The sequence below is a fragment of the Talaromyces proteolyticus genome (genome assembly GCF_021365285.1).
Source record: "Talaromyces proteolyticus strain PMI_201 chromosome Unknown BGW36scaffold_2, whole genome shotgun sequence".
NCBI classification, from domain to species: domain Eukaryota; kingdom Fungi; phylum Ascomycota; class Eurotiomycetes; order Eurotiales; family Trichocomaceae; genus Talaromyces; species Talaromyces proteolyticus.
In genome coordinates, this window is record NW_025764278.1 from 57,702 (window position 1) to 70,836 (window position 13,135).

General features: G+C 47.5%; 7 protein-coding genes across 7 annotated transcripts; 4 read left to right on the forward strand and 3 right to left on the reverse strand.

Moving 5' to 3' along the window:
- Positions 1-241: 241 nt before the first annotated feature.
- On the forward strand, positions 242-2,709 carry BGW36DRAFT_457402 (uncharacterized protein; the record flags this gene model as incomplete). The annotated part of the gene is made up of 4 exons (XM_046221967.1): positions 242-534; positions 590-1,358; positions 1,422-1,673; positions 1,738-2,709. 4 exons carry the CDS (start codon positions 242-244, stop codon positions 2,647-2,649), a joined length of 2,226 nt encoding a protein of 741 aa, XP_046076050.1. The 3' UTR covers positions 2,650-2,709.
- Positions 2,710-2,727: 18 nt separating this feature from the next.
- BGW36DRAFT_422614 (flavoprotein) lies at positions 2,728-3,315 on the reverse strand (the record flags this gene model as incomplete). Its single annotated transcript, XM_046219728.1, has 1 exon — positions 2,728-3,315. One exon carries the CDS (start codon positions 3,313-3,315, stop codon positions 2,728-2,730), a length of 588 nt encoding a protein of 195 aa, XP_046076051.1.
- A 593-nt stretch (positions 3,316-3,908) lies between these two features.
- BGW36DRAFT_286848 (UbiD decarboxylyase family) lies at positions 3,909-5,502 on the forward strand (the record flags this gene model as incomplete). The annotated part of the gene is made up of 2 exons (XM_046210458.1): positions 3,909-4,889; positions 4,966-5,502. The coding sequence occupies 2 exons, from the start codon at positions 3,909-3,911 to the stop codon at positions 5,500-5,502; spliced, it is 1,518 nt and encodes a 505-aa protein (XP_046076052.1).
- A 438-nt stretch (positions 5,503-5,940) lies between these two features.
- On the forward strand, positions 5,941-7,684 carry BGW36DRAFT_422616 (putative dimethylaniline monooxygenase; the record flags this gene model as incomplete). The annotated part of the gene is made up of 2 exons (XM_046219729.1): positions 5,941-5,977; positions 6,054-7,684. 2 exons carry the CDS (start codon positions 5,941-5,943, stop codon positions 7,682-7,684), a joined length of 1,668 nt encoding a protein of 555 aa, XP_046076053.1.
- Positions 7,685-8,035: 351 nt separating this feature from the next.
- Positions 8,036-9,853, reverse strand: BGW36DRAFT_354474 (general substrate transporter; the record flags this gene model as incomplete). The annotated part of the gene is made up of 5 exons (XM_046213526.1): positions 8,036-8,435; positions 8,498-8,863; positions 8,936-9,638; positions 9,701-9,725; positions 9,794-9,853. 5 exons carry the CDS (start codon positions 9,851-9,853, stop codon positions 8,036-8,038), a joined length of 1,554 nt encoding a protein of 517 aa, XP_046076054.1.
- A 519-nt stretch (positions 9,854-10,372) lies between these two features.
- On the reverse strand, positions 10,373-11,263 carry BGW36DRAFT_393506 (uncharacterized protein; the record flags this gene model as incomplete). Its single annotated transcript, XM_046217815.1, has 2 exons — positions 10,373-10,825; positions 10,892-11,263. 2 exons carry the CDS (start codon positions 11,261-11,263, stop codon positions 10,373-10,375), a joined length of 825 nt encoding a protein of 274 aa, XP_046076055.1.
- Positions 11,264-11,545: 282 nt separating this feature from the next.
- On the forward strand, positions 11,546-13,022 carry BGW36DRAFT_422619 (uncharacterized protein; the record flags this gene model as incomplete). Its single annotated transcript, XM_046219730.1, has 4 exons — positions 11,546-11,867; positions 11,968-12,395; positions 12,470-12,639; positions 12,707-13,022. 4 exons carry the CDS (start codon positions 11,546-11,548, stop codon positions 13,020-13,022), a joined length of 1,236 nt encoding a protein of 411 aa, XP_046076056.1.
- Positions 13,023-13,135: the final 113 nt, after the last annotated feature.

The window sequence follows — 13,135 nt, forward strand, 5'->3', positions numbered from 1 at the left end:
TCCAAGCCTGCGTCTCCACAAAGATAAGCGCTTCCCCGCAGATAAGACCGGCTACTGCATTTTGCACCTTAGTGAGGTTTATTAGCTTTACAGGCGAAGAGATCTTGAGAAGAGAGGAGACTTGGTAGATAACGATATCTGACGGTGGAATATTATAATGTCCTTCCTTAGTTTGCCTTCTAAAACGGCATTGATTCAATTGATGTTTTGATCCCCAACACCATAGAAAACAATCTAGGCGATGGAGAACCGAGGCAACCTTCGTAAAGCAAAGCCATATATGGAGAATAATGTTCCGGAACCGGGCAAGAAGCGAGCGCGATATGCCCCAAAGGCATGCGAGGCATGTCGAAAGCGCAAAGGCCGATGCGACGGAATGGAGCCTTGCGCATACTGTGTCGGTCGTAGGCAAACTTGCAACTATGCGGTCAATTCGGCCACTCCTAATGAATGGAGCAGCGACACTGCTGTGCGGTCTCCCGAGAGCAGAATCCCTCAGAATGTGAAGGATCTCGCCTGGATGCCAGAGTATGTGTCGGATATATCTTCTTATTTGTTCAGTCAAGACTTACAGCCAGACACCTTCCAGGAGACTGCAAGTTCTAGGTGGCCTAATAGCAGGTATGCAGGGCCAGCTGGAATCCCTGGCAAAACAGGCTAAGGAGCCATCCAACTTAGCAATCGCTGAGCCAACCACAATGACACAGGGAACTGACACCAGCCCTCCCAAACCCGTTGACCCTAAGCTTCAGATCGAGCTCGCGGAAGAGCAGTCGGCTGAGGATATAATACCGCAAACAGAACCAATCCTGGTCCCTGCCAATTCATCCAAACGGGTTGCACGACCCTTCTATGGCCCGACGAGCCCGGACTACAGCCTGAACGTTGCGCAGATGAAAATTAGCACGTCTGGCCCCGAAATTGAATATGCTACCATCGATGAAAATAATCTGAATGATGAAGATTCAGCTAAGGGACAGCAAACTTTGGGCAAAGCAACTACCCAGGAACAGCCACTGTTCCGAACTCTTCTTAGCCGACGGGAGTTCCTACACCTGATCTATATCTATCAAGAAATCATAGGCGAATTCCATCCGATCATTGATGTTGAGCGCTTAGTAGACCAGAGTGGTATCTGGTATGGAAAGCAACCCTGCGAGAACGATACAAGAGAATCAGTGGTGGAAGCCTACGACGTGACTATACTCAGTCTCGCTCTTGCCATTGCACTTTGGACTGAGTCTCCCTCTCAGCGTGACATGGCAGAGAACCTCTACTCTAGTTGTCGTGAAGTGGTCCATTTGGTCGTCAATGATCCCGCAGTCAGTACTAAAAAGGTGGTCGTTACCTTGATGGTGGTATGGACTTTGCTTGAAACAATGACATTTTCACTTGAACCGTTTATTAATATATGTCTCCAGGGAATCCATCACTTTTTCAAGGACCAACTCAAATTTGCTTGGCGTATGTGCGGACTAGCCGGTCGTATGCTTATGGAATTGGGCCTACACACCCGAGAGATCCCAAATCAACTCATAGAATCCGAGCAGGAACGCGAAGAGATCGCTACCCTAATCAGCAGTGTGATAGTTCTAGACCGTCAATGGAGCGCTGCAACTGGGCTTCCAACAAACTTCCGTGAGTGTAGCTTCGATGCGGCTCTTAGCATCTACGTAAGTAGCCCATGGAAACCCGGTTCATTTATTCTTTACTGACCACATGTGATTTGCGGAATAGGTCACATCTCCTTACCTTAAAGCCATGCACTCATTTACTTTGATTAGCGATAGGTTCAGTGAACCCATCGACCGGGTTGCTACCGGGGGCAACTGTGATGATGAGGACACACTGGAGATGATGAACTTCCAGATCGAGCAGTGGAAGAAAAAATGCCTGCATGGCTACGATTTGACGAATCCTGCCGCCTGGTGTATTTCCAAAGCGAAGCCACCCTCGTGGGTAATATTGCTCTACCTCCGGGCAAACGCAGTGCGTGCTTTACTGCTGAGGCCATGGTTTCTTCCAAAATCAACTACTGAGCTCAGCAAAACCAAAATTCCCTCCGGCTTGGATCTTATATCGGAGAGCATTGACTTGCTTTCCGCATTAGATGAGACCACTGACATATATCGAAAGCAGCTCCCACATTTTCAACATATTCTAGCCAGTACATGCGCCCTTCTCTTTTTGATTGTTGCATACATAGAACAGCATCGCATTAATTGGTCGCCGGAAGAGTATTCCTCTCATTTAATGTCGGTAAACGGAAGCTTCAGCAAGGCTTTCCGACTAGCTGCGACCTACAGTAACTCCTCCCTTGCAGCACGAAGATTGAGGAATCGACTCAAATTGATGAGAGAGCTTGACTTCATTTCTCGAGAGGACGACTATTTTGCTAGCAAACCCATGAACTCTCCCACTGGCACTGCCAGTGCCAGTAGGATCAGGTCAAACAGATCACAGTCTGATGCTTCACTGGCTTTTACAACTTACGATCCCACCGATCTGGCGTTGCCAATGCAGCCTCTTTTGATGGATCTAACAGAGATGGGGAGCTTTACCGTTAATAGCTCTTCGAACATGGGGCCAAATAGCTTGATGTATGACTGGGCGTTAGGAGAAGCCGACAGCTCGTTTCCAAACATGTAATTTGTTTTATCAAAAAAGGTCCCGACTTTGGCAGCGGATAAATCCAGCAGCGAAATGTCGTATACCATATTATATTTATTATTTTAGTGATCGTTCAAAGCCATTCCATCTTGAAAATCCAGTCGTTGAAATGCTTAACATATCCAGAATCCGGCCAACAGTTTGGTCCACCAAGTCATCCAGGCTATTAGGCCGAGTATAGAATGCAGGCATTGGAGGAAATATGGTTGCCCCAGCACGGCGTAGAAAAAGCATATTATCCAGATGGATATCACTCAACGGGGTCTCACGCACGGCCAGGATCAGCCTTCGATGTTCTTTCAAAGAGACATCTGCAGCTCGTGAGATGAGATCATCGCAGAGCCCAGTGCGGACCGCGGCCAGAGTCTTCATGCTGCAGGGAACGATGATCATCCCATCGTGTTGGAACGAGCCCGACGCAATTGGAGCAGACAAGTCCTTGGATAAGTAGTTAATAGACGCAAGTCTACGAATATCCGCTTCGGGAAGCTTGGTTTCATATTTCAGAGTTGCAATCGCCCACTTGCTAATAATTAGGTGCGTTTCAATTTCCAGGCTTTGGAGGACTTCCAGCAGCCGGATTGCATAGCAAGTTCCCGTGGCACCCGTTATGCCTATGACTATGCGCTTTGGCCGAGATGGCATAAAGGAAACAGGATTGTCTCTCTGCCATGAGGTGCATAGGTGAAAACGCCGCGATTGTGATTGATAAGTATGTGAAGGTTCACAAAAAGTCACGTTTAGCAGGGAGGAGTTGGCACGGTAGCTTCGTTTGAAAATCGCTGCAGAAAATGGCCTAATCATGATCAATGGCCCTTGCCGCAAAGTATAGCCAATTGTCCCCGTAATCCGATCAATGACAGCTTATATTGATTGCTATATATTTGAAAGTAAATATAATTGTTCTTTTGCGCCCCCCCCTTTAACTGCTCAATCAACGCAGTCGGAATGTTCCTTTTCCTGGATCCGAATCCTCTTCGGAACACCGTCGGAACGAATAATTGATCACAATTCAACTTTCTCCAATACCCCTTTTGATCTCACGGATAGTGAGGGAGGGGTGGATGGAGATCAAGGTAAACAAGAAAAAGAAATTGAGCTTTGCACAATATCCTTTTTCTAAACATACACATCAGGTGGTTGACTGCAACATGGCTCTTTGTCGGACCCCGCAAAATTTCATGAAAAGAGGAGGACACAACTGGATTCTGCAGAGTAGAGCTTCATGTAGAAGGTATATGGACTCATCTACTCTGAATCAAAACCCTGCTGCCGATTTCCGCACCTTTATCGATGTTCTTCTGAAAGACAATGACTTGGCAGAAATCAATTGCGAAGTCGATCCCCACCTAGAAGTCGGAGCGGTTGTACGGCGGGTGAGCGAAGTGAATGGCAAAGCACCCTTGTTCAACAACATCAAGGGGGCAAAAGGCGGACTTTGGCGCATGTTTGGAAATGCAGCATGTCTTCGGAACAACGAGGAGGAGCGATATGGCCGGATTGCGCGAAATCTGGGGCTTGCTAGAAATGCGCGATGGGCGGATATATCTCAAAAGCTTCAGGCGGCGCTCAAAGCACCTCCTGTTCCCCCCAATGTAGTGGCTACCGGTCCGTGCAAGCAAAATAAGATTGAAGGAAATGAAATTGACCTTAATCGGCTCCCGGTACCGTTGCTACACAAGGACGATGGAGGCAAATATATTCAGACATACGGTATGCATGTGTTGCAAGCTCCAGATGGCAATTGGACCAATTGGTCTATCTTCCGTGGCATGGTTCATGACAACAGGCATATTGTATGTCTCGTTGGCGGCGGACAGCATGTTTCCATTATTTTTCAGAAATGGAAGGAAGAGGGTAAGACTGAGATTCCTTGGGCCCTAGCTCTCGGCGTGCCCCCAGCAGCAAGTATTGCAGCTGCCTTACCCCTGGCCGAGAATGTATCAGAGGCCGAGTTCGTTGGCGCGTTGCTTGGGAAGCCATTAGACCTTGTTACATGCGAGCTGAGCGACCTTCTTGTGCCCGCAAATTCTGAGATTGTCTTAGAAGGGACCCTGTCGCTCACCGAAAAGGGCTATGAAGGGCCATTTGAGGATTATCTAGGCATTCTGTTCAAGGAAGGTCGTCGGGCTATGCCTTTATTCAAAGTCAACACCATCACATATCGTGACAGTGCCATCTTACCTATTTCCGTGCCAGGAAGGATCACAGACGAGTCGGTGGGTTATGCAAGAAATATTATCTACAACGCTCTTCTCTTATGCAAAAGCTAATTGGTATTATGGTTTTCGTTAGCATACAACCGTTCTTCTCGCTGCACCTCAGATGGTTACGCTGTTGCAACAACATAACATACCAGTTAAAGAGGCATTTGCCCCGTTAGAAACGATGGCAACGTGGTGTGCATTGCAGATTGACATTGAGAAACTTGGCCAGATGAAAACAACACCAGAAGAACTTTGCAATAAAATAGGGAAGATTGTTTTCAACGACAAATCGGCTATGCTTACGAACCGAATTCTCGTCGTCGGGGATGATGTAGCTATTGATGATTTTAAAGAGCTCATGTGGGCCTTTGTAAATCGATGTCACCCATCCAAGGACGAATATGTTTTTGACGATGTGACCGTACATCCACTGAGTCCATACATGCATTATAAGGGCACTGGTCGGGCTAGTTGTGGTGGCAAAATTGTTTCCAACTGTCTCCTGCCGATGGAGTATGAGGGCCAGCGTAGCTTTCGAAGTGTTGATTTCAACCGCTCATATCCTGTGTCGGTCAAAGACAAAGTGATTGCTGGCTGGGAAGACATGGGCTTTGAAAGGGCCTGATTTCTTACTTTTCTTTTTCCCGCTTTTCAACTTTTTTAAATTTTTAGTTTTTTTTTGTGTTAACACGAATGATACACTGGATGGTGAATGATGGAAGTTCTACGTATTTTATTTCTCACTGATTGCCGTCCTCATTAAGAAAATGAATTTCCAATATACAATTTCAGATATCGGATTAGATTAATAGAATCATGCCTGCATCTACTCGGAAATTCGAATATTTTCCTGTCAAGAAGCTGGTTAGGAATATCGGAAAGTTCCGTTCCTGATTTCTGTCATCCATCAACACACATAGGCGCTCCACTTTCCATTCATATAGGGCTTGAAGTCTCTGAGATGAGAGGAGTATAGGCAACCGATCGATCCTAAGCGGTTTTTGACCTACTCTTCGCACAAGACGCAGCGATTTTTGAAGTGATATCGGTAATCCCACTTGCTATGGCGGATATTTTTGATCTTATCGTCATCGGCGCTGGTATGTTAAATGAAATTCGCGTTAAGATTTTTCTCTGCTATGTAATCAATTGACAGCATATTGTGTATTATGGTAGGCTGGTATGGACTCGCAGCCGCAAAGGCTTATATAGAGTTGCACCCCGACGAGAAGATATTGATCACCGAGGCCGGCAGCAGCTTTGGAGGTACTTGGTCCAAAGAGCGCCTCTATGCCGGCTTAAAGTCCAATAACCTAAAGGGATCATATGAGCATCCCGACTTTCCCATGTCCGAGGATGTGTATGGCGTCAAAAGTGGCCAACACATACCGGCCGAAACATTGCATCGCTACCTCTCTGACTTGGCAACGAAGTTCGGAATTGCTGAACGAACACGTTTCAACATGACAACAACTCAGATCGAGTCCAGGCCAGATGACACTTGGTTTGTAACTATGGTCTCAAAGCAGGAGCAAGAGGAGGTGCTCCATTCGAAGAAGTTAATTGTCGCAACTGGACTGACTTCGCAACCGAATCTCCCAACATATGCAGGCCAAGAGACATTCACTCCGGCATTCTTCCACGCCAAAGACTTTTGTGCTCGTGGAGACATACTACACACCGCAAAGAAGGCGGCTGTAGTCGGTGCTGGGAAATCGTCCTTCGATGTCGCGTATGCCTTTGCCACATCCGGCGCCAAGGTGGATTTGATAATACGACCAACTGGTCAGGGACCGGTCTGGATCTGCCCGCCTTATGTCACTCCTTTCAAGAGAATGATGGAGGAGCTCCTGTCAACCCGACTACTGACTTGGTTTAGCCCTGTGCCCTGGGGAGATGAGGATGGATTTGGCGTGGCCCGATCATTTCTTCATAAAACTGGCATCGGTCGATTCATCGTGGATAATTTCTGGAACCAGATTAGCAATGAGGTCTACGAGGCGCACGGCTATCATGACCACCCAGAATTATTTAAACTGAAGCCCTGGAACAGTGCTTTCTGGACGGGCAGTGGTGTTGGCATCCACAACTACCCGACCAACTTCTTCGACCTTGTAAAGCAGGGCCAAATTCGCGTCCATATCGCTGATATTAAGCAGCTGGAAGGTAATTACATTCAGCTCACCACTGGCGAGAAGCTTGACACGGATGCGCTCATCTGTGCGACAGGGTGGAAGAAAGGATCGGGCCTGAAGTTCGTCAACTTTGATACTGGCCTTCAAAAAACAGAAGCCCAGACAAGATCATTGATAGACCAGGCGGATAAGGAGGTCCGCGATATGTTCCCCATCCTTCGTGCGCAACCGGTTCTGAGAACCCCGGCCCCGAGCAAGGAACCACTGCGCAACTACCGATTCATCGTTCCTACCCAATCGTTCTTCAAGCGTAACATTGCCTTTGCTGGCATGGTCTCAACAGTAACAACTGCCGTGTTCGCCAACGCTCAGGGATTGTGGATATCCGCGTATTTGGATGGAAAGCTGGAGCGGACCCCTAAGAATCAAGAGGAGGTGATCAAGAAGGTGATGCTAGACACCCAATTTCAAAAGTGGCGATATCCTTGTGGATATGGTGCCTCAATTCCCGACTTTGCCTTTGATTCAATACCTTACGTCGACCTATTGCTGAATGATTTGGGCATCAAACCCCATCGGAAGTCCACACAAATCACAGAGATAATGGAACCATACAAGCCTCGGGATTATAAAGGTCTCACTCAGCAGTGGTTGGAATCTCATTCTACGTGATTGTTTCAGAATTATACTGGGGGGTAGACGATTTCGCTAAATTTTATATTTTCAATGATTGCTAGATAACCCTTCGTTTTAGTAAGCAGTAGTTATCATCGTACAGTTCAATAATGTAACCCTATAGGGTCGTACAATTGGAGATAGATATATGAAATTCATGGCGTCAACAAGGCCAAACCTTAACGCACTATTCTTGCTAAATAACGACCTCATTGTGCTAATACTATGTGCTACACAGCATCATTGGAAGATCCACGTAGGAGCACAAAAATCTGATGCATAGATATGAAGAGGCGCTCACGAAACGTCCCACAGACATTCCTGATCCCTCTCTCTGCCTATCATATTTCAAGCATCATCTTCAAAACGCACAGTAGCTTCTTTCTCGGAAAAGTCCTCACCTCGGTGTGCTACTTCTTCGACTTCGGTCAACTGCGCGCCATATCCGGTTGTCTGGTATTTGGGAAACTTCCACACGGAGACCTTGTTCTGGAAAAGCTCATCAAGCTCTTCAAGATTGCGGTTACGCGTCTCAGGTAAGAATAGCAGGGTCCAGATTGCCGAGACAAAAGAGAAGCTGCCGTAAAGGAATCCAATACGCCCTTGCAAGTTACCATACCCAGCATTTTGAATGTAGGGATTCACAAAAGTGACGATAATAGACACACAGAATCCACAGAAGGTAGCCGTCATGATTGATTTTTCCCGAATCATCAGACTTGGCATCTCTGCGGTGACAATCCACACGCTAGATAGTTTGTTAGTGAGTGATTCTTCCATTCAGGTGTGGATAGCTGAGTATAGACGCACCAACTACTCCAGCCGATAGCCATCAGAAACTGCCAAATGAATATAGCGCCGATAGCTCCTTTCATGGCGTGTACGTTTTGGGCCAAACTTGATCCCGTGATGACGGCGACAACAAACATACACACTCCCATAATGAGAGCAGTACTAATCATAAGCCAGCGACGACCAACTCGATCTGGCAGGTAAAAGCACACCGCGGTTCCGACTACCATGCATAGGTAGAATAGCACAGTGATCTTGTAAACATCATTGAAGCCGATGGCCTCAAAGAAGGTCACGCAATACGAGGCCATGAATGAGTTGCCCTGGGCTTGCTGCAGACACTGCACACCAGTAGCGATGAGCGTTCGGCGAAGGTTGCTTCCTCTAAGGCGAGGGAAAAAAAAGAAACGTCAGCCATCAGCGATATAATTTTAGGGTTAGGATTCCAGGCTATACTTGAAGCAGTCAACCCAGGAGCTGTTGAATTGATGCCTGTTCTCTTCTTCCGATGCGAGTATGAGTTGGATCTCGCGCTCGATCACGTCGCGCCGAGTGTTGCTCCGCAGGATTTCCAACGACCTCTGCGCCTCAGTTTGGCGACCCTGGCCGAGCAACCAACGAGGACTCTCTGGAATGAAGAAGGAGCCTAATAAGAAAAAACAAGGAATGACGGCCTGTAGAACGATGACCATACGGTAGGCCCATTGGTCCGTCCGGCCTTGCATGCCCCAGTTGCCTGTATTCACCAAGATCGCCCCAACAGAGATCGAGAACTGGTAGCAGTTGATCACAGTTCCGCGGATGGCCAACGGGGCACATTCGGCAAGATACGCGGGGATGGCGTTGGCAAGGATGCCGAGAGCTATAGTCGTGACGATACGTCCACCTACAATCTGCCAAAAAGAACGGATGCTAGAGCTTTGGATTACAACGCCAATAAGCACCACAACAGAGCCTATACGAAATACTCGAAGACGACCCAATTGCTGGCCCACCGCGCCTGATATCAAGGCACCCACAGCTAGTGCAGCAATGGGAGCGCCGCTCCCAGCAGATTGCCAACTTGAAGGAATTCCCCAAGTGTCTGTATCAGAATTATACACTCCAAAATCTTTCTTAAACTGAGTCATGCCCAGCATGCCCGACCAGTAACCGTAATCTACAATGGAAAAGTCATGCGTAAGGGGTTGGAGCACACAGGTCACGACAAAGACGACTCACCTATGCCAAAAGAAACGCCGCCGAGCTGCCAGACATTGTTAATACCAACATGGCTAGATCAGAGGCACAGGAGAGGGGGTGGTATTTCCTTACTGAACCCAGCAGTGAGACCACAAGGGTCGAGAGAGTCAGATCTTGCAATGAAAATCCCATGGCTCCCACAAAACTTCCTGTGCTTTTTTGCGTGTTGCTTTGTTGGTTGGCAGAAATCAGAGAGGCGAACACCCAGGTATTAATCAGAGAGGAAACATAGCCATTTCAGTTCCGACGTAGGCCGTGCACTCAGTCTGTGCTCTGGGTGGAGGTTAACACTCCGGATTCCTGGGGGAAACAGTTGGTAAAGCTTAAAATGCAACTATCGGAATCCAAGCCGAAAGCGTGCGGCGGTAAGGAGTGAACCATCGCCACGTATAGTATGCTAGTGTTTCTGCTGTCATTATCTCTTGCATTTCGGAAAGCGCGATTCCTGCATGTTCCTGTATATTGCTTATGCCAAAGTTTGTCTTAGTTCCGTTTGGCCCATCTTTGACGGCCCTCGCAGTTGTAGGAACAGTTGGGTATATATTTATGTTACGCAAAAATCTATCAGTTATAGGGGACCTTAGCAGCAATTCTATAAGCATGATCATAATTAAATAAATACTAAAACGTCTAGAGATGTGTTCACTGCTCTCACTCGTAGCAAATCAGCCCATCAATAGTCCCGGCATGAAGACCGCCTGTGATCGGAATGTCGGCAGCGGTGGTATGCCTCGAAGCGTCGCTCAGCAAGTATATGACCGCGCCAGTAAGGTCATTTTGCGTGCTCAGTCGCTGCAACGGGGGTGCGAGCCACATCTGCTCTCCTTCGCGCTTGGACTTGGATGCCCGCACATTTCTCGTCATGTCCGAGTCCACAAATCCGGGAGAGATAGTGTTGACCCGGATACTATGCGGGGCCAGCTCTACTGCGAGTGCCTTGGCTAACACAAAGATCCCTCCTTTAGACGCATTATATGCCGCCATGCGATAGCCTGGCAAAGCGATATGTGCTGATTGCGAAGCAATTAGAACTATGCTCCCTCCAGTACCTTGCTTGAGCAACTGCTTTACAACTTGCTGGGTAGCAAAAAAGGTTCCGCGGACCTAGATAGTGAAGAGATATGAACCAGGCAATTCGCAGAAGTTGGAGACCATGGTTTGGAAGCTTACATTGATCTCTTGAATGCGTGTGAATTCATCCCAAGTTTGCTCAACGAAGGGTTTGTCGATGGCAATTCCTGCTGCTGGTATGATTCCGTCTACAGTCCCGAGCACTGAAATAGCTTTTGCAACTCCAATGCTCAAGCTATCCTCTTGACGCATATCTGATTGTATATATGTCGCCTTCACGCCGTACTTGACACTGAGGGTATAGAACTCCTCGACCGGCTTCTCTTGGATGTCCAGCACGACGACATTAGCGCCATACTCGCAGATGGCACGCGTTACGGCAAATCCAATGCCTTGAGCCCCGCCTGTTACAATGTAACTGCGCCCGCCTAGCTCGAACATCGGATGGACGTCCTCCAATACTGACGCCATTTTCTGAACCGTCGCAGGGGGAATACCAGATGCGTATAGTTGGCACGTCAGTGTCAACTTTGATACCATATCGTTCTTCGGGCTATCTTATCTGCGCACAATAATTGCGGAACTCTGGAGATGTTTCCAATGATCATTCCGAAGAAGTCGGAACAATATCTCTCAAAACTGCAATCCTTTTCCGGCGTGTTCCGACGCGCTAGGACCACTGGTATATTTGACTTTTGTCATTCTATAGTCCTAGTAGCTATTAACTTCAAAACATAGCTTTTCACCGCCACCATGTCTACCGAGAGACAGCCACCGGCTCAGCTACCATGCGTCCAGATGACACAGCTGGCACTAGGGTTCTCTTTGCTGCTGCCACTTACACACCGAGGATATGGTCCAGGTCTCATCCTACTGAGCTCAGATAGCGATGAGCCATGTGTGATCATTGACGGCGTGCCGTCACCGCTCGCCAAATGGGCTGAGGAAGGATACACCGTGGTAGAGATCCAGGAGCGAGCGCTTACTGATATCGGTCCCAGCGTCCTCATAAGCGCAGTAGAGGCTCTGAGAAGCTGCAATAAATGTAATGATTCGGGCAAAATTGGCCTTGTTTGTATGTAACATATTTTACGACCAGTCTCCCCTTTTGTTTTTGTTTTGTTTTTGTTTTAGGTATATAGATGGGACAATTACTTACACTAAATCCATCTCAGCCTATGTCCCAAAGAGCTGGAACAAAGTCGCGCCTCATTTGGTCACCACGCGAGAAATTATATGTGCAGTGATCTATGGAGATGCAGCAGACAAGGCCAATATTGCATCTGCCCCTATCCATATACTCCAACATCTCGCTGGCAGCGCAACATTCCCTTTGGACAAATCCAATGACGCCAAGGTGTACTTGTATCCTCGCCAAGAGTCCTTTCTATTCGCTACACCCTTTCAAGATACCTTCCACTATTGGACTGAAGTCCAATCACATACACGAAGTCTGACGTTTCTCAAAGCGACCCTTGGAGGGCCCTATTTTGACCTCGAGGCCATCTGGGATGAACACACCGACTACGAGTTTTCCAATCGCTCCGTAGAACACACCATGAGTACAATGGTCCAGGAACCTTACGTTAACCATGTGCCCTCGGTGAGTGGCTTGCCTTGCCTCCCCGGTCAAATGTCTACAATATACCGAAAACTCACCTAATGCACTTCATACAGTTGACAGGTGGTATTGGACGTGTAGCACTGTCGCACTTTTATCGCCACAACTTCATCTTTAATAACGCTGAGGATACGGAGCTAGAGCTCATTAGTCGCACTATAGGGATTGACCGAGTGATCGATGAGTTCATCATGAAGATCACCCATGATCGTGAAATAGACTGGCTGTATATTTCCCATTATTCTAACTTGTTTATCTGAGTTGGTTTTGATTAAGTTCTCGTATATTTCCAGCATCCCGGGGATTCCTCCAACATACAAGAAAGCCGAGATCCCGTTTACGGCAGTGGTCAACATTCGAGGCGATCGATTATACCACGAGCATATCTCATGGGACCAGGGCACGGTTTTGGCACAGCTAGGCCTGATGCCCGAATATCTCCCCTTCCCATATCCTCTGGAAGGCGGCAGAACGCCGATGCAAGGCCAACGATTCGAATATCGTGTTCCTATTGCGGGCATTCAAACCGCGGATAAAATGAGAGACAGAAACTCTGTGCCGTCTAATCAGATGTTCGAGTTCAGAATCAGGGAGGTTTCGAATGAATGAATAGTAAATTCGGCGACAGTTTACTCTAATACAATGAGTTAGTCAATTGCCTCAGCCTTTATTGCCTAGCCTCTTATATAGACAGGTACACTTCACTTTCTTTTCTTATTGGC